Genomic DNA, 21,645 nt, shown 5'->3' with positions numbered 1-21,645 from the left:
ACCACCATACTTCAGTATTTCTGGTCGAATATCATCAACTCCTGCTGCCTTTCCACATTTCAAGTCTTTGATGGATTTCCTTACTTCAAGTATGGATATGTATTCCTGACTGCATGCCTGGTCAGTGTTTTTTTACCACTGTGCTGTCATCACTGCTTGTTTCATTTAGCAGTTTTTCAAAGTAATTACTCCATACTTCAAGGATATCATTTTCTCCCGTTTTCATATCACCTTTATGATCTCTAACTCCTTTTACAGCACCATTTCCTCCATTCCTAAGCTTCTTCAACAACCTCCAGAATATTTTGCCACCTTCTTGATATTTATTTTCTATATTCTTGCCAAAGTCCTCCCATGACCTTTGTTTAGCTAGTTTTACACACTGTTTAGCTTTCTTACATTTGTCTCTGTATTCTGTAAGAGCAAAAGCTGACTTATTTGCCAGGAACTTTTGATATGCTTTCTTCTTTTCCTTCACTGCCTCTTTAACTTCCTGTGTCCACCAGGGAGTTCTGATTTTTTTATCCTTGCACACATCCTCACCACATGCCTCTCTGGCAGAATCAATCAATGTTTTCTTCTGATTTTGCCACTGAATCTCCAAGGTTTGGTTCCTGTTCTCGAACTCTTTCATTTTTTCTTCAATAATCTTTGTGTATTTCAGTCTACAGTTCACATCTGAGAGCTGCTCAACTTTTATTTGCTTTATTCATCAAAATAGTGCAGGGTGACTGGGCTTGTTTGGTCATGCTATGACATGTCTGCATACATATCTACTTACAAAACAATATACTAGCATGCCCAGTTTTTTTTTAATAATAATTGTCATGGAACTTTTTTGCACACACCTTATATAAAGAGACCAGTATAACAGAAAGGTGCATATGGTAGATAACAATGTTGTGTTACAGTCTTCTTGTAAGAGAAATAGCACATGCTAGGAAGATAAAATAAAATTTTCAAATCTCCACTAGCTTATTCAGACATGAGTGACAAAAGATTTACATTGTGAAACTGGAATTATTACCTACAACGTATGTTTCCTAAATTGCACTTGTATCAGTCAGCTATATGTCGACAGTGCTTTAATATTAATTCCACACATGAAAAGTCCCAAAACATACAGCATCAGTGCATTGTGTAGGCCATGATAAAGAAAGAACCTGTTGATATATTTTTTTGAATAACTGGAGATTGTAGTCCTTACGGAAAAATTCTGTGGGGTAGACTGTGCTACAGCACAGAGGTAAAAGGAATGAGGGGATAAGAAGTTGGTTTTGGTATATTTGGAACTGAATAATAAATGGATGTTGACAGTGGTGTAGCTAGAGCTTTTGCTACTGGGGCGGTCCCTGAGTTTGCCGCCCCTCTCAATACACACCAAAAATACTACAAACGTCAATACGACGTATAGGGAAATAAATTAAAACACTATGTTTATTTTTGAAGTAAAACTTTAATTTCAACATTCTAAAATGTTATTTTTCTTGCTTTTCTGTTAGCAAAATTGTCGATGACATTGGAGAAGCCTATTTCATAGTAATGTAGGTAATTCTTAATCACTTTTAATTTAGAAAATCTTCTCTCACAACTAGCAACACTTACAGCAGTTGTGAGGAAAATTCGCAATATTACAATATTTGGAAATGAATTCACGAGACTGCATTTTAGAATTAACTGCAAAAGTTCAATATGGTTCAAAGTGCCACCCACTCTATCCCGCACTAGCTACGCCTCTGTATGTTGACTGGCAGTTGCTTAACGTTTATAGACTTGCCTGAGGTAAAGCAAAAGAATGGTCTTAGCAAATTCAATGGAACAGCACCTAGAAAAATACCAGTAGAAGAGGTTTAAGGTGGAAACAGTATATCTATAAGAATGAAAAATGAAATGTGAATCTGCAAGAGAAGGGATCACCAATTGACCACATTAGCTCTCTCTTTTCTGGATAACATAGAACATTTTTAGAGAGGTTTTTTAGTGCAGCATCCCATACGTAGGAAACTATTCTATTTTGGGCAGATGGGAGATTTATAGTGTTAGGAGTTGAACAGGTGAGAAACGTCTCGAAGAGAAAAGGATACAGATATGCAGATGAGGTGTGGTGCAAGATGAGCCTAGAAATGTAAGTCACACCAAGGAGAGAGAATTGATCTTGTGTGAAGATCTGAGTATTATCAAAGGTTGGGAATGGGATAGGGGTGCTTAAGAGTCAAAGCTGTATAACTGAGAGGGGACCTCCACATAGCCTTTCAAGGAATGCGGAGAACCGACCAGGGCTTCTGACCTAATGTCCAATCCTCACCTTCTCGTGGTGCACCCTGTTGGGTATCTACTTGGATACAAAACGAACGAGGATGGGCTGGCAATTTGGGATTTAGCCGACCAAATTGTATTCTTATTGGTTAAACCAAAATAAAAAATGATGGTACAACATGACAAAATTTCATGCCGGCTGGGGCATCGCCCAGTTAAACAAGGCCCCTGTTGTTTCGCCAGGGAACCAGGGCGAACAGCGAAAAGTCAGCTACTGGAACAAATCTGAAAACAAACCACAACTCAACATCACCAGAGTTAAAGATCGGTACTATCAACATAAGAAGCCTGAATGGCAAAGAAATGGAGCTAGCTGAGGAATTAGATAAGTACCAGATCGACATAATAGGGGTGACTGAAAATGACAATCAAGGAAAAGAAGGAGTAGCCATAGTATTCAACACAAAATACGAGGCTAATCTTCTTGAATGGCAGTCAGTCTCAAGTAGAGTAATGTGGGCAAATATGAGAATGGGGAACTGGACAATGAGACTTATTTGTGCCTATGGTCCCACAGAAGGTTCTACTAAGGTAGAAGTGGAGGAATTTTTTGACGCTTTAGAAAAAGCAACTGACACAATGAAAAAGGAAAAGTTGGTCCTTGTTGGGGATCTAAATAGCAGAGTAGGAAATGATTGTGAGACATACAAAAATATTTTGGGAAAATTTGGAGAAAAGAGCAAAGCTAATAATAATGGCAAATATCTGTTGGATTTCTGCTCAGGACATGGACTGGTTATTACTAACACCATGTTCCAACATAAAAATGCACACAAATTCACATGGAGAGAAGAGGCTAGGAATAAGAAAAGTCTCATTGACTATGTTATTGTTGATAGTGATGTTTTCTCCCTGGTGCAGGACACCAGAGTATACAGAGGATTTGAAATTGGAAGTGATCACTATTTAGTCTTGAGCAGGATAAAATTGAATTTCATATTGAAAAGAATGACATGTAAGAAAGTTTTAAAGCGAATAAAAGTTGAGCAGCTCTCAGATGTGAACTGTAGATTAAAATACAGAAAGATTATTGAAAAGAAAATGAAAGAGTTTCAGAACAGGAATCAAACCTTGGAGATTCAGTGGCAAAATCTGAAGAAAACATTGATTGATTCTGCCAGAGAGGCAATGTGGTGAGGATGTGTGCAAGGATAAAAAAATCAGAACTCCCTGGTGGACACAGGAAGTTAAAGAGGCAGTGAAGGAAAAGAAGAAAGCATATCAAAAGTTCCTGGCAAATAAGTCAGCTTTTGCTCTTACAGAATACAGAGACAAATGTAAGAAAGCTAAACAGTGTGTAAAACTAGCTAAACAAAGGTCATGGGAAGACTTTGGCAAGAATATAGAAAATAAATATCAAGAAGGTGGCAAAATATTCTGGAGTTTGTTGAAGAAACTTAGGAATGGAGGAAAGTGCGCTGTAAAAGGAGTTAGAGATGATAAAGGCGACATGAAAACAGGAGAAAAAGATATTCTTGAAGTATGGAGTAATTACTTTGAAAAACTGCTAAATGAAACAAGCAGTGATGACAGCACAGTGGTAAAAAAACACTGACCAGGTTTGCAGTCAGGAATACATATCCATACTTGAAGTAGAAAAAGCCATCAAAGGCTTGAAATGTGGAAAGGCAGCAGGAGTAGATGATATTCGACCAGAAATGCTGAAGTATGGTGGTGTGAGAGTCTTACAGTGGCTGCACTGCATAGTGCAGAAGGCCTGGACAGAGGGACGAATTCCCGATGATTGGAGTAGAGCTCTCATAGTACCCATATATAAAAAGGGAAATAAAACTGAATGTGAGAATTACAGAGGTATTTCCCTACTGAGTGTTCCTAGCAAGATCTATGCAAGTATATTTGAGAAACGGTTGAGAGGAATTGTGGAAGAAAAGCTTGGTGAAGAACAAGCTGGATTCAGGCCAAACAGAGGCTGTCAGGATCAGATCTTCACTTTATGACAAATAGTCGAGAAAGCATGGGAATATAACAAAGATCTGTATTTAAGTTTTGTTGATTTGGAAAAGGCATATGATAAGGTGCCAAGAGAGAAGTTATTCAATACGCTACAGTTATATGGTGTGAATGGGGCATTATATCAAGCAATACTTCATCTTTATTTGAGTTGTAAGTCAGCAGTTAGAATTCAAGGAAGTACAGGAAGATGGTTTAATGTTAAATCTGGTGTCAGACAAGGATGTACATTATGCCCTCTGTTATTCATTATCTATATGGATCACATTATGAAGGAAAGTGGTATTAAACCTGATATCAAAATTGGAGATGTTAATGTGAGCTCTTTGCTTTATGCGGACGATGTATACTTCTAAATAAATCCGCTACAAGTCTGCAAGATTCTCTGACTAAATTGAATAACTGTTGTAATAGATATGGTATGAAGGTCAGCATTAAAAAGACAAAGACAATGAAAATAGGTAGAATTGTTGAAAATGTTAAGTGTGTTGTGAACTGGGAACCTGTGGAACAAGTAAAACATTTCAGCCACTTAGGCACGATTTTTAGTGAAGATGGTAAATTAAATATGGAAATAGACAACAGAATCAACAAAGCTGGTATGGTAGCAAGTCAATTGAATAAATTCATATGGAATAAGAGAGAAATTAGTCAGAACACTAAATTGGCTGTATACAAGACAGTGTTCAAACCAGTTTTAACTTATGGATCTGAGAGCTGGGTCAGAAGTAAAACACTTGATTAAAGACTAGAGACCACAGATATGAGAGTCCTGAGAAAGATTATAGGTGTGAACAGATGGCATGAATGGCAATATCATATTAAAAATGAGAATATTAGGAAAGAACTTGACATTGTCAGCATCCAGGAATGCGTTAGCAGAGCTAATCTCAGATGGTATGGTGACTTAAACAGAATGGGCGAGGAAAGATTAGCATAACAAGTGTTCTCTGCCAGGTTGGCAACAAAATGACCCAGAGGAAGACCAAGATATAGGTGGATTGATACGGTACAAAGTGTCTTAGACGATAGAAATATAAGATCTGATAATGTTAGAGTCTTTACAAGTAACAGACTGATTTGGAGGAAAATAGGAAATTAATAATGATGTAATTTTTTTTTCATGTAATACTATCATATCCTGTACACCCCTTGAGGGTACATAGCAGGAATTTGATGATGATGAGAATGGGATAGCCTCTCTTCTGTGAAATGTAGGACTGAGTTGTGGTGGTCCAAATAAACAAGATTCTCACCCCACTGAAATATAGCAAAAGGTATCAGTGTTGAAGACATGGATTGTGAACAATTTTGTAGCTTGGAATATATTGGTGCAATTTATTGTAAGATTTCGTTGAAAGAAATTTCAATACTCATAAAGCATATAAAAAAATGTCCTCCTGCTGCTGCAGCAAATGGTAATGAATGTCCTTTACATTATATAATACCTGACAGGTTATCTCCTAAAGATTAATAAACAAATTTAAAGGAAAAAATACTATTATTCAAACATCAAATTACATTTTTTATGCAAGTTACTTTTTAGAAGGAACATTCTAAAAAGCATTCTGAAAAACTGAGGCATGATCACTGTTTGCATCTAATAATGGCAATCAATAATCAATCTAATAAGCATGGATTTTTATACCAAGAAATATAAGAACTGCTGTGCATGAAACATAATAATTTCAGGTATTCTGTATCTATAAGTGATTGATTCAATTATAGACTGAGTGTGTACATGCACATTTAAATCAGCACAAAATAAAAAGTGGGAACAGATTGCAGGTTTTATGTACTTAAAACAGTGACGAACTTCACAGCTTTTGGTTATCATGTTCTAGATAGAAGGGATGCTAAATAACCATAATCAGCATCAAGACAAAGTGGATTAAAAGAATTCATCTGCTGTCATACCAAACAGGATTTGGAAGAATTCCTAACTGATATGATACAGAAATAGATAACAGCCAAAAGATCTGACTTACACCAAATATCTCATATCAACCAAGAGTTGAAACTATCTAAAATAATTTTCCAAAATGAACCCATAAAAGAAATGATCAACTCTTGCTTAATGCTTAAAACAATTCTCATCGTTTTAAGTCATTTAAAAAAAAATTAAGTCATTAAGCAGGACTTAATTCTAACATAAGCCTGTATTGTCCCCCCTTCCTTTCACCTACAGTAACATATCCTCTCCTTTTCTTTCTATACCACTGCTACTACATTTATGTGGTAAGTATTCTTTCAATTTAAAATAAAAAGCTGAATGTATTCATAAAATATGTGCCAATTGACATGGTATGAATATTTGGCTTTTTTTACTTTAAATTTAAAGCACAAAGTTAAAAAGAAGATATTGACTCTGCAGCCTTGTCTCAAAGTACCCCAAAAATTTAAGATGTAATACTGAATTAATAGATTCATCTTGTATTAGTCAGTTTTTAAAATTTTACTTGCAAGAAGCACTGTTTCAAACTGTTAGTTCAAGGTAGGCATTTATATAAAAAAGGTTTAACAAATTTGTTGAACCTTACAGATTATATGAATAGGTGACTACTGATTTGAGAATTTCCGGCATCTCCATTTTGTGTTTGTGTGTGCGTGCACATGCGCATTAATTATTCTAGCAAGTACTGCACATGACAAAAATCTTTCAAGATCTATGAATTCAAAATTGAATCCATTTGAAGAATTATATGTTCTAAAAGAGACTTGCTATAAGGCATCTTTATCGTTAAAAGAGTGCTTCCATTTTCTATAAACAAGTCATTACTGTTTGGATTTACTTCATTTTGGCATTCATTAATAGAACTTTCTAATGCAAAACAAAATCAATGAAATTAACTGCCAAAAACTGCTGCTTCACAGAGTTAATAAAGATAACTGAAAAAAAGAAAGAAAAAAACTAATTTGATTTCCATTTATTATTTTAGAGATTAAAATACTGGAAGATTTTTTTTTTACAGCTTCTTAAATTATTAGAAAACTGGGTTTATCTAATCAAAGTCTTCACTCAGATGTGAACTGTAGACTAAAATACACAAAGATTATTGAAGAAAAAATGAGAGTTTCAGAACAGCAACCAAACCATGGAGATTCAGTGGCAAGCCTCGAAGAAAACACTGATTGATTCAGCCAGAGAGGCATGTGGGGAGGTTGTCTGCAAGGATAGAAAAATCAGAACTCCATGGTGGACACAGGAAGTTAAAGAGGCAGTGAAGGAAAAGAAGAAAGCATATCAAAAGTTCCTGGCAAATAAGTCAGCTTGTGCTCTTAGAGAATACAGAGACAAATGTAAGAAAGCTAAACACTGTGTAAAATTAGCTAAACAAAAGTCATGGGAGGACTTTGGCAAGAACATAGAAAATAAATATCAAGAAGGTGGTAAGAATATTCTGGAGGTTGTTGAAGAAGCTTAGAAATGGAGGAAAGAGTGCTGTAAAAGGAGTTAGAGATGATAAAGGTGACATGAAAACGGGGGAAAAAAGATATCCTTGAAGTATGGAGTAATTACTTTAAAAATTGCTAAATGAAACAAGCAGTGATAGCACAGTGGTAAAAAACACTCAACAGGCATACAGTCAGGAATACATATCCATACTTGAAGTAGAAAAAGCCATCAAAGGCTTGAAATGTGGAAAGGCAGCAGGAGTAGATGATATTTGACCAGAAATGCTGAAGTGTGGCGGTATAAAAGTCTTACAGTGGCTGCACTGCATAGTTCAGAAAGCCTGGACAGAGGGACGAATTCCCGATGATTGGAGTAGAGCTCTCATAGTACCCATATATAAAAAGGGAAATAAAACCGAATGTGAGAATTACAGAGGTATTTCCCTACTGAGTGTTCTGGCAAGATATATGCAAGTATACTTGAGAAACAGTTGAGAAGAATTGTGAAAGAAAAGCTTGGCAAAGAACAAGCTGGATTCAGGCCAAATAGAGGCTGTCAGGATCATATCTTCACTTTACGACAAATAGTTGAGAAAGCATGGGAATATAACAAAGATCTATATTTAAGTTTTTTCGATCTGGAAAAGGCATATGACAAGGTGCCAAGAGAGAAGCTATTCAATATGCTATGGTTATAGCATATTGAATAGTGGTGTCAGTGGGGCATTATATCAAGCAATACTTAGTCTTTATTTGAGTAGTAAGTCAGCAGTTAGAATTGAAGGAAGTACAGGAAGATGGTTTAATATTAAATCTGGTGTGAGACAAGGATGTACATTATCCTCTCTGTTATTCATTATCTATATGGATCACATTATGAAGGAAAGTGGTATTAAACATAATATCAAAATTGGAGATGTTAATGTCAGTTCTTTGCTTTATGCGAAAGATGTTATACTTCTAAATAAATCCGCTACAAGTCTGCAAGATTCCCTGACTAAATTGAATAACTGTTGTAATAGATATGGTATGAAGGTCAGCAATAAAAAGACAAAGACAATGAAAATAGGCAGAATCGCTGAAAATGCAACTGCGTTGTGAATGGAGAACCTGTGGAACAAGTAACACATTTCAGCTACTTAGGCACGATTTTTAGTGAAGATGGTAAATTAAATATGGAAATAGACGACAAAATCAACAAAGCTGGTATGGTAGGAAGTCAATTGAATAAATTCATATTCAATAAGAGAGAAATTAGTTGGAACACTAAATTAGCTGTATACAAGACAGTGTTCAAACCAGTTTTAACTTATGGATCTGAGAGCTGGGTCAGAAGTAAAACACTTGACCAAAGACTAGAGACCGCAGATACGAGAATCCCGAGAAAGGTTAGAGGTGTGAACAAATGGCATCAATGGCAATATCATATTAAAAATGACGATATTAGGAAAGAACTTTACATTGTCAGCATCCAAGGAATGCGTTAACAGAGCTAATCTCAGGTGGTATGGTCACTTAAATAGAATGGGCGAGGAAAGATTAGCAAAACAAGTGTTCTCTGCCAGGTTGGCAGGAAAACGACCCAGAAGAAGAAGACCAAGATATAATTGGATTGATACTGTACAAAGTGCCTTAGATGATAGAAATATAAGATCTGATAATGTTGGAGTCAAGTAACAGACTTGACTCCAACATTATCAGATCTTATATTGACAAGTAACAGACTGATTTGGAGGAAAATTGTAGATAGGAAGTTAATAATGATGTAAATTTTTCATGTAGTGCTATCATATCCTGTACACCCTTGAGGGTACATGGCAGGAATTTGATGATGAAGTCTGCACTATTTGTTTAGGTAGATTGGCTTTATCTTAAGGATATGTCAATGAAGCTTAATTTTAAGTCTGTTGCAAGTGAATAGTTTATTTTTGATAGAGTTATGTTGATTTAGGTACAGGAAAAAAAAACAGACATGAAAACAAAATTATAAAATAACATAGCAGGTGAGAACATGAAGAAACTACACCAAGGAATATATAAAAGGAATTGGTAGCAGCTTATGTAACACTGTGTTTTAGAATTATGATGGTTACTGAATTTTCTCTCCTCACCACAAGGAAAATTTATGCAATAAGTAAAGACTATATATAGCATATAAGGATTAAATTAATAAAGCTATAAAAAAGTCATGAAAGAATTATATAAAAGCATAAATAGAGCAGAAGATAAAGCAAGAATACAGCATTCTTGAAGCAGTTTCTGGTACATTGATTTAATGAAGATATGAGAACAAGTGCTTATAAAAGCTAACACTAGTCCTCTAAAAGGTGTAAGTGAAGAAACTGAAGTAAAATAAACAATTAGTAAAAAAATAAGCTACAATGAAAGAGAATAACTGCCTTAAGGGGCTTTTCTTTTTCAGTGGGAGAGAGAGAAAAGAGGAGGTTCAAATTATGCAAGGAAATATAAGGTTTACAAACATTTCTGATACAATATTTGGCTCTGTTTTGGATAGCTTAGGCCAGACAGTCATTTGTGTGTGGGTGTGTAATGTATTTTTCTGAACATATGTACACATGGTACTTTTCTTAAATTTGTTTCTATTATATCTTTTCAGCAATTAAAAAGAGATCTTATTGGCAGCATACATCTAGCAGAGATATGACTACATCAGTCATTCTGCCAATAAAATTTCTCAATTCCATTGTTAAATTCATGTTCTCCCACCTCCCTCCCCCCCAAAGAAATATTGTTATATTTTCCTGACTGCTCTGAGGACAACTTAAGTCAGGATGTTCAAATATTCTGATTTTATCATTTGGATAATTTGAAGTGGGATAATCTCCAAGAACCAAGAGTTGCTTACTCACTCAACCGAGTGTGTGTGTGTGTGTGTGGGGTGGGGCAGTGGTGAAATAAAAAATGAAATGCAATTTCCAGTGTTGACTGTTTATAGCACATGTCATAAAAAGTGCCATAAGCAGCTTTGTTATAGCTGAATCTCAATTTGATTCATGTATTTTCTATTACAAAAACTATATTTTCACCACACCAATAATCAAATTTGTCAAAAAACTTACAAAAAAAAAAAAGGTTTCATGAATGGTTTAATAAATAATACTTGACAAGAAATTATATTCTTGTTTTTGTCCTTATTTTGTTACTTTAGTGTGGAAATATATGATTTCTCCCATTAAGTTAACTCTCAGTATTTCTTTGGATCTAACTCCCACTAACGAGACCATAATGCACAGCATTATATATATCTGAGAAGAGTATTGCACTTTACAAAATATATAACAACCTAATATGAAGTCGGCTTCCCTCTTATATACGAGTAATCTAACTGTGATAGTATGGCATGTACAAGATTTTGTTTGCTCATTCTTGGGTCAAATAAGGAAGGGAAAAAAAAAAGATATCAGTGCAGTCCACAAGTTTTAGGAGTTGATTTGTTGTGCATACGTACTGGAGTGATCTATTGGCAAATGTACTAAGTAATACTAACTAATGTCTATATCATCCAGAGAGTGAGGTTAGTTTACATTCAGTAGTAATCATGTTGTAGTGTAAAGTTCTTTTTCTTTGTGCATCATAGATATGAAAAGCAAACAGAGAAATGTAATTAAATTTTGTTTTAAAAGCTGGTCTGTCTGTTACTGAAACCCTAGAAATAGCACAAAAGGTGTATGAAAATGAGGCTGTGAACCATTCCAATGTCTTCAGGTGGAATTCCCAATTTTGTGATGGAAGGGAGTCTGTAGAAGGTGATAGGTGGCTGTCCCACATCAACTCAAACTCAGAAAACATTGGCGGTGTTGCTGAGGAATGATTATCGAATCATATCACGGATGATAGCAGTTTATGATACGTTGATTTAATGAAGATATGAGAACAAGTGCTTATAAAAGCTAACACTAGTCCTCTAAAACAGTGCTTCCCAAACTTCTGGATGTCAGGGCCCCCTTTAGAAAAATTAAAATATTTCATGCCCCCCCCTCGAAAAAAATCCTTATATAGACATGTATTATTATAATATTTATTGTATTTATATTCAATACAAAACATACACAGCGAATGTTGCAAAAATCAAATGCAAATATTACATTTTTAGCATCTTACATACACATTTAACATGGGACATTGTCTCATATTTTTATTTAGATAGTTATCTTGTTATTGTACATTTGCAGTACAAGCACATGAAACGTAAAACGATTAGTAATAAAGAAAGAATTAAAAACATAAAAGAAGTTTAATAACAATTTAATGTGATGGATGTGTTTCAATACTGCTGCACAAAAAGTCAAAATCAGGTGAAATATTTGAAACTGCAATTCTCAGATTTCTGCGTTGAAATGAAACTTATATGAATAAGCATATATTTACTAATATTCATTAAGCGCAGAAATACACAGGAAGCAAAATTTGTGAACCTGCACCAATGTGCGATTTTTTTTCATTAAAATATAAAACATAACAGAAAAGAAATAATAAATAATAAAAAATAAATACGTTTCTTTTAAGATAAAAAAATCTACTTAGTCTTAAAACATTTTAAATTTGTTTTCACTATTTGACAGCCCCCTCAACAAAACCTATGGCCCCCAAGGGGGCCACGGCCCACAGTTTGGGAAACACTGCTCTAAAAGGTGTAAGTGAAGAAACTGAAGTAAAATAAACAATTAGTAAAAAAATAAAGCTACAATGAAAGGGAATAACTGCCTTAAGGGGGCTTTTCTTTTTCAGTGGAAAAGGGAGAGAGAGAAAAGAGGGGGTTCAAAACATCTCTAAAAGCATCATTCTATGCATTCTGAATGAAGATTTGGAATAAAATTTGGATTTGAAGGAAAAAAAAAGGTCAAAAAGAGGAACTTTCTGACACACACTGAAGTATTCCCACCCTTCATATCACCAACTTACTCACCAGATTTACCTATGGCTATTGTCTGTTCCCCAAGTTGAACGTGACGCTGAAAGGACACCAATTTGCAGATACTCCAACATCAAAAAAGCTATAACCAATCAATTAAAGACAATCAAACAAGCAAAATTTTCTGTAGATATATGAAAACTGTATGACTGTGCTAAATCCTGCCAATGGATCATATTTTGAATAACAAATGTTTTTTTTCTTATCTCATATCTTTTTGATGTTTTATAACTTCCGTCCTAAAACTTATGAATCACACTGTGTGTGCATGTTTTTAATAATACTTAATTTATTTTCCTTCCTAGAAGAAAAATTGCTGCGACTTTTATAATTAAGAAAAAAAATTTTTTTTTTACGGTTCTGAAGTTTTTCCACTTCCCTTGATAACATTCATTTACATCATAAAATATGCACAAAATTAAACCAACAGGACATCCATTCCTTCATAAAATCTTGATCAGCCAACTTTTTTGTTGTTGTTACCTTTTCAGCAATATATCTATCAAAAGATTTTTGACCTCCCAACTTGTCAATTGTTTTTTTGACTCATGGAGACAGTACTGTGGACAGAGTGTAGCATAGAGGCAGCCTGCTTCACAGCATGGCTTAATAAGGGCTCTCGTTCAGCCATATTGCGGTAGGTGCCGTCGCTACGCTAATGATTCCTGTTAGTGTAGCATGTGCAGAAAGAAGTTTTTCCAAGCTTAAACTGATTAAAAATTATTTGCGAACAGCAATGACCCAAGAAAGATTGGTTTGTCTAGCAACTATCAATAGAGGCAGACATAGCATATAATTTAAATTTAGAAGAGCATTTATAAATAGTTTTACTGTGCGATATCCCCATAGAGCAAACATTTAATTAATATTATTATGTAATCATTTTGCATTAATGTTTCTCTTGTAATAAAAACAAAATAGCAATTGGAGATTTTCTTATAATCCAGCAGGAATGATATTTAATTGTTTGCCTCAGGGTGCGATGGCCCTGCATGGAGATCATACTTCTCATCCTTCTCCTCCTCCTCTACCTTCATCTTAGCTTTTATTGTTATTATTCATAGTAATCTGTATTGAGGACCTCTAAGCCATTTCACAAAATTTTCACATTTCATTTCAAAGAATTAACAAATCTGTAGATTTTCTAAACAGTAAACATCAGAAATTATGTTTGAATCCTACAATTCCTTAATTAAAAAAAAAAAAGCTGTCCTTGGTTGTTATAGAATGGAATTCTCTCTTTATTAATGATTTCTTAACAAAGATTGTCAGTTGCACAAAATTATTAAAATTAACAAATCTAACAATGCAATTCTTCTTCCATAAAAATTCCAGTTGCCAAATATCAAACATCCAGAAGATAAAGTTTAAAGTAACCGTGAAGTTGTTTTTTTTTTTGTGTTCAAAAAAGGCAATTGCATAAATACATGCCAATAGGTATGTATTTATTGAATGATGTAACTTATAGATTTTGTCATAATGACTGAAAAATAATGTAACACTGGCATTATTATTCCATAGCCTGATATCACATAAAAATTAATTGATTACTCTACTTAATTTTTGCATTTAATTTTTTTTTCTCAATCAGAATAACCTGATCAAAAATAAAGATAAAAATAAAACAAGTAGTTGTTTACACAGTTCTCTGAATTAAGTTTCCCTGATATATATTTGAGGTTTTTATTTAATATGACAATTACAAAAATTCTGCATAATTAGCTGATTCTTAAATTGATTTTTTTTACTTATTACTTCAAAAAAATTAATTAACCTAGTTCATATAGATTCATCTGCTTTTTACATAACGTAATTTTAATTATATTTCTTAACTTTGGTGCTTAATGCAAAAATCTTAAAATGCACTTATACATAGGAAAAGGGCAAAAATCTTTTCCTTCTTTCTCATCTCTCCATTTCTAAATAAATAAATAAATTACCTTTTCTTCTTCAGTAGCATCCATTGGTAGATTATAAAGAGCATTTTGAGCCCTCGCTAGTCTTCCGGACAGCAGCAATAGAAGGTTAATGATTTTTTCCAATTCTTCAATGTGTTGTCGATACTTTGCCAATTCATTCGGTTTGGCATGTTTTTCTACTCTGCAGGCAATTTCACACCCAAGTTGTTCATTTTGTGCCATTTCTTCTCTGACAGCTACTTGTTCAGACCTTAAAATTTCCAACTTCTTTCCAATGCTTGCTATAAGTTCTTGCTATAAATATAATTAAAAGTTAAAGTATTATTATTATTATTCCTATTCTATGACACTTCTAAATTATTTTAATGAAATACAAAACAAGCATATCTATAAAAATTACAGTATTTATGTTATGAAAATGAAGCAGTAGCTTTCAAATTTCAGTAACAAAGTGGCATTTTAAAAGGAGTTATTTAAAAGTTAAATTCCAATAAAATGATTATCCACAATATTTTCACCCCCCCCAAGTTCCAGATGGGTAAGCCAGAACTTGGGGGGGGGGGGGGATGAAAACTTCTGAATTCTGATGACTCGAATTTTGAAGAGTCGAAAGGGGCACGTTTTGAAGTTTCAAAACGTGCCCCTTTCGACCCCGAGTTTCAAAACATTTCAAATAACTTGACAAAAAACGTGATTTGTAACACAAAAATGTTACAAAAAAAAAAAGGCTTATCATTTTATATTATAGAGTAGATTCAAGTAACATGGAAATGGTTTCTAATAACTCAAAATCATCTTTAAAATAATAACTTGCTTTAATATATTGCTTATCATCCCTGACGCCTGTAAATTCCAGCATTTCAAGTGTTCATATTAAAATATAAAAAATATTTTTATTACAAAATTCTTACCTTTTTTTTGTTTAATTCAGAATCACTGTTCTGTTTATCTAAACTGTGAGAAAATCTAGATAATAATTTAACTTTTGGGTCTGATGTGAAGTAGGAAGATGATACAGACACATTAAGGTCCTCCCTAAGTAAAGAAAATTTCATGTTAGATCAATTTTCAAATAGTGGCATGCACATAAATGGGATCCCTATTTGCATTCACATAACTAATGGTATAAATTCCTTGCAATTTATCACTAAAGAACATTCATCTCATCTGTATGGTGATGAATTATTGATGAAATGCAAAATAATATCAAATACTACCATTTCTAGTTATTTAAAAGGAAGGGGAATCACTTCACAGTCCCCACCATGTTTACATATTTTACAATGCACAAAACTTAGTGAATTTATTGGGACATTAAGAGTATATTAGGAATATCTTCAAAACCAGTGTTTCTCTTTCTAAACTTCATTATTAAATATTACACATTTTATCCTTCCTTTTTTTTTTCTGAATAAATGCTTATCTCAGATGACTGTCATTTACTTTTTTAAACTAACCAGAGCACTTCAATTTTAATTAGGGTACTGTTAAATAATTAAACTGATTTTCCTTAAACATCTTTAAAATTTTGCAGCATGATTGTCAAATGTAATGGAATGTAGTTTCTCAAAACATGTTCTAAATGTTATCTAAGTGTAATGTTTTGCAAACATTTTTAATGTTTGCAAAATATATTGCATTTCATGTGGAATTTAACAGAAAATATTTCAGTCTAGTAAATGTAAGATATTCTTAAATAAAATCTTCTTAGCACGTGATTCATTTTTCAAATGGAATAAAGCAGATTTCATTTAGCATTAACTTTTAGAAATCTATATGTAGTCCACTATCTCTCACTTCATCAGTAACTGAGTTCATTTCTACCAACAAGATTATGGCAGGTAATTGCTGCTGTATTACTGAGCTGAAATGGTATGATTGTATGAAACAAAGCAAGTTAGGTTTTAACCTTACAACTCAGAAAAAATTAAGTTTCCAGGAGGAGAACTGTAGTTACCTGCACCAAAGATTGATTAAATCAAGAAAAAAAAAAAAGCTTAGAAAAGCAACTAGTCATCTAATCAACTTCTAATCAGCAGCTAGTATCAAATTTATTTCAGTTCTTTCTTCTACCAATTTAGCATAATAGAGATTACCATAGGCAGCACACAAATTTAGGATTAAAGATTTTAATTTTTATTTTAATTCTTGTACTGTTCACATGATTTGTTTTCCTTTCAGTTCTTTTTCTCTCATTTTATGGATCATTTTAAGTCATTTTTGGATTACTTCCTAAAACACATAAGCGACTATAGAGTGGAAGGTGAGAGGAAGAAAATGAGAAGTCATCACTGGCAGTTGTGTAAAACTGCGGGAAGGAGGGAAGCGAGAAATCATTTTTTACATGGAGTGGTGGATGAGTAGAATATGTTGGTGAAATGTGAGTAAATTTAAGGTTTAATATGAGAGATACGTTGCTCACTGAATAAAACTTCTCACAATGAGTCTCTTGATTCCGTGAAGGCTTGTTATAATCAGTGGCATGCTAAAGTAGGCTTCTGCAAGCTGACTGTTAAATTTTCAAGAATTTTGCAGACCTGTTATTAAACTGACAATGGCTATAAATAATAGAGCAGCACCTACTTGAATCCACAATGGCTACTGGCATTTTGGCAGTAATGCTTGTATATGGAAAATCTAGCTGGGGCATGCTTATTTTCGTACCCTTTGAAATTCTTCCTTTCTTGCATCTCCCGTCCCTATGCAGCAGGCTATGTAGGGGATCATCTCTACTAGCAATTTTACAAGAATATTTTTCAACAATCATCTGCTTATTTTTATCTGGGCCACTTCTTCCTAACGAGTAACATTCACATGCTCAATGTCTGTCAAAGATTTTACAGTTTTATAATTGTTGTGAATGTTAATACAGTCATTATCTTAAGAAGAAATGGCACCAGCAAAATTCAGCAGCTGTCTGCTAATAATGGAATCTGTTCACTTTTTCTAGGAGGGAGAGAAAGTTGCAATTCTCACAAAAGGAGAAATTGCAACTTTTCTCTCTCTCTCTTTTTTTTTTTTTTTTTTTTTTTTTTTTTAAGTGAGCTAGTTGTTAAAATACTCCTGGTTATAATAACAATAATAATCTTGATATTTAAATACAAACACATATTCTATTTGTTTGTCCATGGAAAGACTGAAAAAAAAAAAAAAAATTCAGTAACTAGCTAAGTATTATGTTGCTATTTAATATCTACATAGTTAAATATTAAATACTAACTGTATTTTAATAATATAATAATCTTACAGCGTTGCATTAGATGTAACCAATATTCATTTTTAAACCTCACAGAAGAGTTTAATTTTATTTTTGAAAATTAAACTTGTGCTTTTCAGGCACTACCAAATTTATTGATTTGGAGTACTAAGATGGAGTGCTGTGTGGTAATAATTGCTTATTCAACAAAGAGCAAACATGTATACAATAATGAGAACACTTTTTTTATTTGCAGTATTTTGCATCTAGCTTCATTGTTTTGTGGGAATTTCATACTATAGAAAAAGCTTTGCATCCTGATGTATCAAATGCAGCATGATATTTGAACCAGTAATTACTGTTTCATTGTTAAACAAACATTTCCTATTAGTTATACAATAGAAGAGAAGTTTAAAATCTCTGCTTGAGATTTTTTAGTGTTACATAAAACCAAAGCAAGACTGCTACAGGAATTATGAGTTGAATTCATCAGCTGTCCACTCCAGCTGGCTTTCTAGCTTCATTCAAAATTAAGAATGTCTACAAAACTTTCTCAATATAGCAGAGTGGCAATTAAATGCAACCCAGAGGATGGGAAATAATCTTCCTTTTTACCTCTACATCCCTCCATCTTTAGCACACTTAGGAAAGATTCTGACTTCCCATTTATGCACCTTTTTGTAGAGCACTTATTTTCATGCTTTAAGTGCAATGCCTGACTGTGTTTGCCCATTTTTCTGATACTGAAGGCATTTCAGATGTAAAGCCTTACAGGGTAGTTCAGATATCCTGCTTTTACAGAAGCTGGAGTCTGGTAAAAATTTGGACTGAAGAACTTGTACTGAAAGGGAGTTTTTAGATTCTGCATTAGGGCTCTTCTCAATTCAGCACAGAACCCACACAATGCTATTATCTAGAAAACAATAAATGTGTATGTAAGTGGGATACTAGAACTACTCTAGATGTTACACTAGCACTGCAACACCACTGATCCTTGTAGGCAAGCCCCTAGCCAAGAGATCATCTCAGATCACCCATTTGCTGAGAGTGCACACGTCACCAGGATCCCTTTGGGATATCCACAGGTTGTAAATGTAGCAGGGCATTGAATTTTAGTGACAGTGGTCACCAGCAAAACAGAAAAATAAAATTTTCAGAAGTAAAAAGAAGAATATAGAAAGAATGAAAAGCACCAGCACTGGGAGGTCTCCTTCAGCATGAAAAGTTGTCCCAGTAATGAGGATTAAATGGCTTCATCCCTATATTTTGCAAAAGACATGGATGTAACATTTATCTAAAGATGTACTTTAAAATTTCTCTAGTTATAGATCAAAAACTAGGAAGTTAGTTTGCATCAGAACATTACCTAACTGGCATAGCTCAATTTTGTGTAACTTCATTTAATAATCCAAATGATCAACCAAAGTTCATTCAACAAACATGCAACAGCAACACCTCTCTCTCTCTCTTTCACATGCGTACTGCATTTACAGTGGTGGACTGCTTCCAAGGTTAAATCCAAAGCAGTTTGAATATTTTCCTGTTTTTATTATCATCATCATCATCTAATCTCCATGGAGTCAGAGACTCATCATGGGAGGTACACACTATTTCACACAATGCTCATCCAACTGTGCATTAAACTGATTCAATGTGTCTACATTCACAACACACACTCAGGCAATGCATTACACTCACCAACCATTCTCCATGCAAAGAACCTGCTTATGCAATTCACGTGCTCGTTTACTGTAGCAGGCTTCACCGGTCAAGAAAATTATATTTGTTAACTGAAGATATTTTAGTATACAAGTATAATTTTCTTTTAACTAATCACATAATTTTTATATATCATTCCTACACACAAGGGGTTGCAAGGTCTACAAAGCAAATAAATTCTGTATAATGGGTTATCTGTTTTTAATAATGATTGTTGCATTTATAAAATTGAAAATGGTAATATTTTAAAAGTAGCAGAGTAATTTCAAAAGTAAGCAATGAAACTTCAAACAGAGCATCAGAAAAGGAGGAGTGCTCAGCTCCTCTAAAATTTTATCAACAGAATAAAACTCCAATTCATAACTGCCACTAACCTATATCCATAGTTTAAATTTGATTGTGAATTTGTCTTGGCATGAAGAGGTCGAGGAGATAAAGAATATACAGAGTTGCCAGTTGTCTCCAACTTTAAATCCAACAGTCCTTCCATGTAATGAGATAAGGTCTTGCGGTTGGGAGCAGGCACTATAATAAATATTTCAAAAATTCTAATGATTGAACCTAAAAAGGTTTCATCTTGGCATCAAAAACAATAAACATCCACGGTTATTTTATAGCAAAGTAGGCAAACAGTAACTGTAGAGATTATCTTTTTAATAAGAATTTTAATTTTTTTTATACGCTACACAAACACACATGTATGCATTAGTGATTTACATTTCTTCAATTTGTTTAACTTCTTTCAAATGCTTTCCTTGAAGAATGTGCAAATATTAATATTTCTGAAAGCATTGGTTAGCTGGCATAGTATGTGATACTGTATTTAAAATTTATATGCTAATCACTATGGGTGTCCACAAACATTCTGTCAGGGAGGGGGGTCCAATTCCAAACAGAGGAGGAGCAAATAGATTAAGTGCAGTGCATAATGAAACATAATTATAATAAATTTACAAATTCCAGACAGGGTTATCTCAACTGTGTACACCCATGTAAATTATCTTTCTGTTAGTCTATCTTAATTTATCACCATTAATCTGAAATTGTAATGGTAAAGTCTACCTTTCTGTCATTTACATACTTTACTCTTATTGTACCAGTGTTACTATCCAGAAACTTACTTAGAACATTATTCCTGTTTTCATATAAAGAAGTGCTGCAATCAGATTTAGTGATGAACTTACGAACATTTTGCAATATGAAAGCTAGACATGTAGATAAGCTTAAGTGTTGACAGTTGTTCATCTGTAATTTTGTTATTTAATTCAAACACCAAAAGAACAAAAATAAATACAATATTGATTTATTTAATTGCCATTATTTCACTGTTTTATACCCAAAATCTTCACAGCATAAACTATCATACTAGAAAACACAATCAATGAAAACGATTTTTAGAAATAATTTAAAGACTATTCCCATTAAAAAGTGATACACTAAACAAACACTGGTGATGCTGGATATAGAAACCCAAGAAATATTGGCAGCTAAATTGATAAGCATATGGTATTTATTTTGTTCCTTCGGCAGTGTAAATTAAATTGAAACATTACAAATGAATATGAAGGCCACTTTTACACATGAACTAATCTGAGCAATTCTTTTTTTCATTACATGCCAAAATCAGTGTATGCATACATATTAGTTCTAATTAGTAATGTTATAGCCAATCCCCACTATAAAAGTGGGACCATAAAAGTCCCAGCCAAAATTCTGTAACATCAATGCCAATACTAAACAAAATTCATTATAGCAAACTTTGCAGTAACAAGCTGCTACTCCTGTAGTCCCTGTAAGTTTGCTACAGTAAGTCAACTGTATAAGTGACATGTCTAATTTCCTCTATTTATTTTTAATCTATAAAAGGGAATAAAAAATAGGAAAAATAATATCCTAGTAAATTGATATTTGGTAAGTCGATATTCTCTTTTCCTCCTAAATTATAAGGCTCTGCAAAACATTGCATTATTTCAACTTGCCCTTCGAAATCTAGGTGGGAGATGAATTTTTATCATTTAATGTGAGAGTACTGTCCCACATATTGGAGGCCTGAAGTGGAAAATGTCCAATTTTGACCACTAAGAGCAGGATTTCTGGATTATGTAAAAACATAGCCGCTAAGTATTTCTAAAAGTCTCAGCCAAAAATTACTAAATGGTCTGGTCATGATTTTTATTCTTATTATGATAATTTTT

The 21,645-nt window shown here is 33.6% G+C and overlaps 1 protein-coding gene across 2 annotated transcripts in view; it reads right to left on the bottom strand.

The window, feature by feature from the left end:
- Positions 1-21,645, bottom strand: part of LOC150099941 (uncharacterized) — a 371,458-nt gene that overhangs the window by 3,965 nt on the left and 345,848 nt on the right. For both annotated transcript variants that reach the window (XM_090402300.1, XM_090402301.1), the window contains 3 exons: positions 19,825-19,975; positions 15,447-15,570; positions 14,557-14,829 (listed from right to left, as the gene is read on the bottom strand). In XM_090402300.1, coding sequence (XP_090258426.1) covers positions 14,557-14,829; positions 15,447-15,570; positions 19,825-19,975 — 548 coding nt within the window. The remainder of the gene's footprint in view (positions 1-14,556; positions 14,830-15,446; positions 15,571-19,824; positions 19,976-21,645) is intronic.

The sequence above is a fragment of the Typopeltis vanoorti genome, chromosome 13 (genome assembly GCF_054136105.1).
Source record: "Typopeltis vanoorti isolate ZY-2024b chromosome 13, IOZ_Tvanoo_1.0, whole genome shotgun sequence".
Classification (NCBI taxonomy): Eukaryota; Metazoa; Arthropoda; class Arachnida; order Uropygi; family Thelyphonidae; genus Typopeltis; species Typopeltis vanoorti.
Note: the sequence above shows the minus strand (reverse complement) of the source record. Positions and strands in the feature narration are given on the sequence as shown.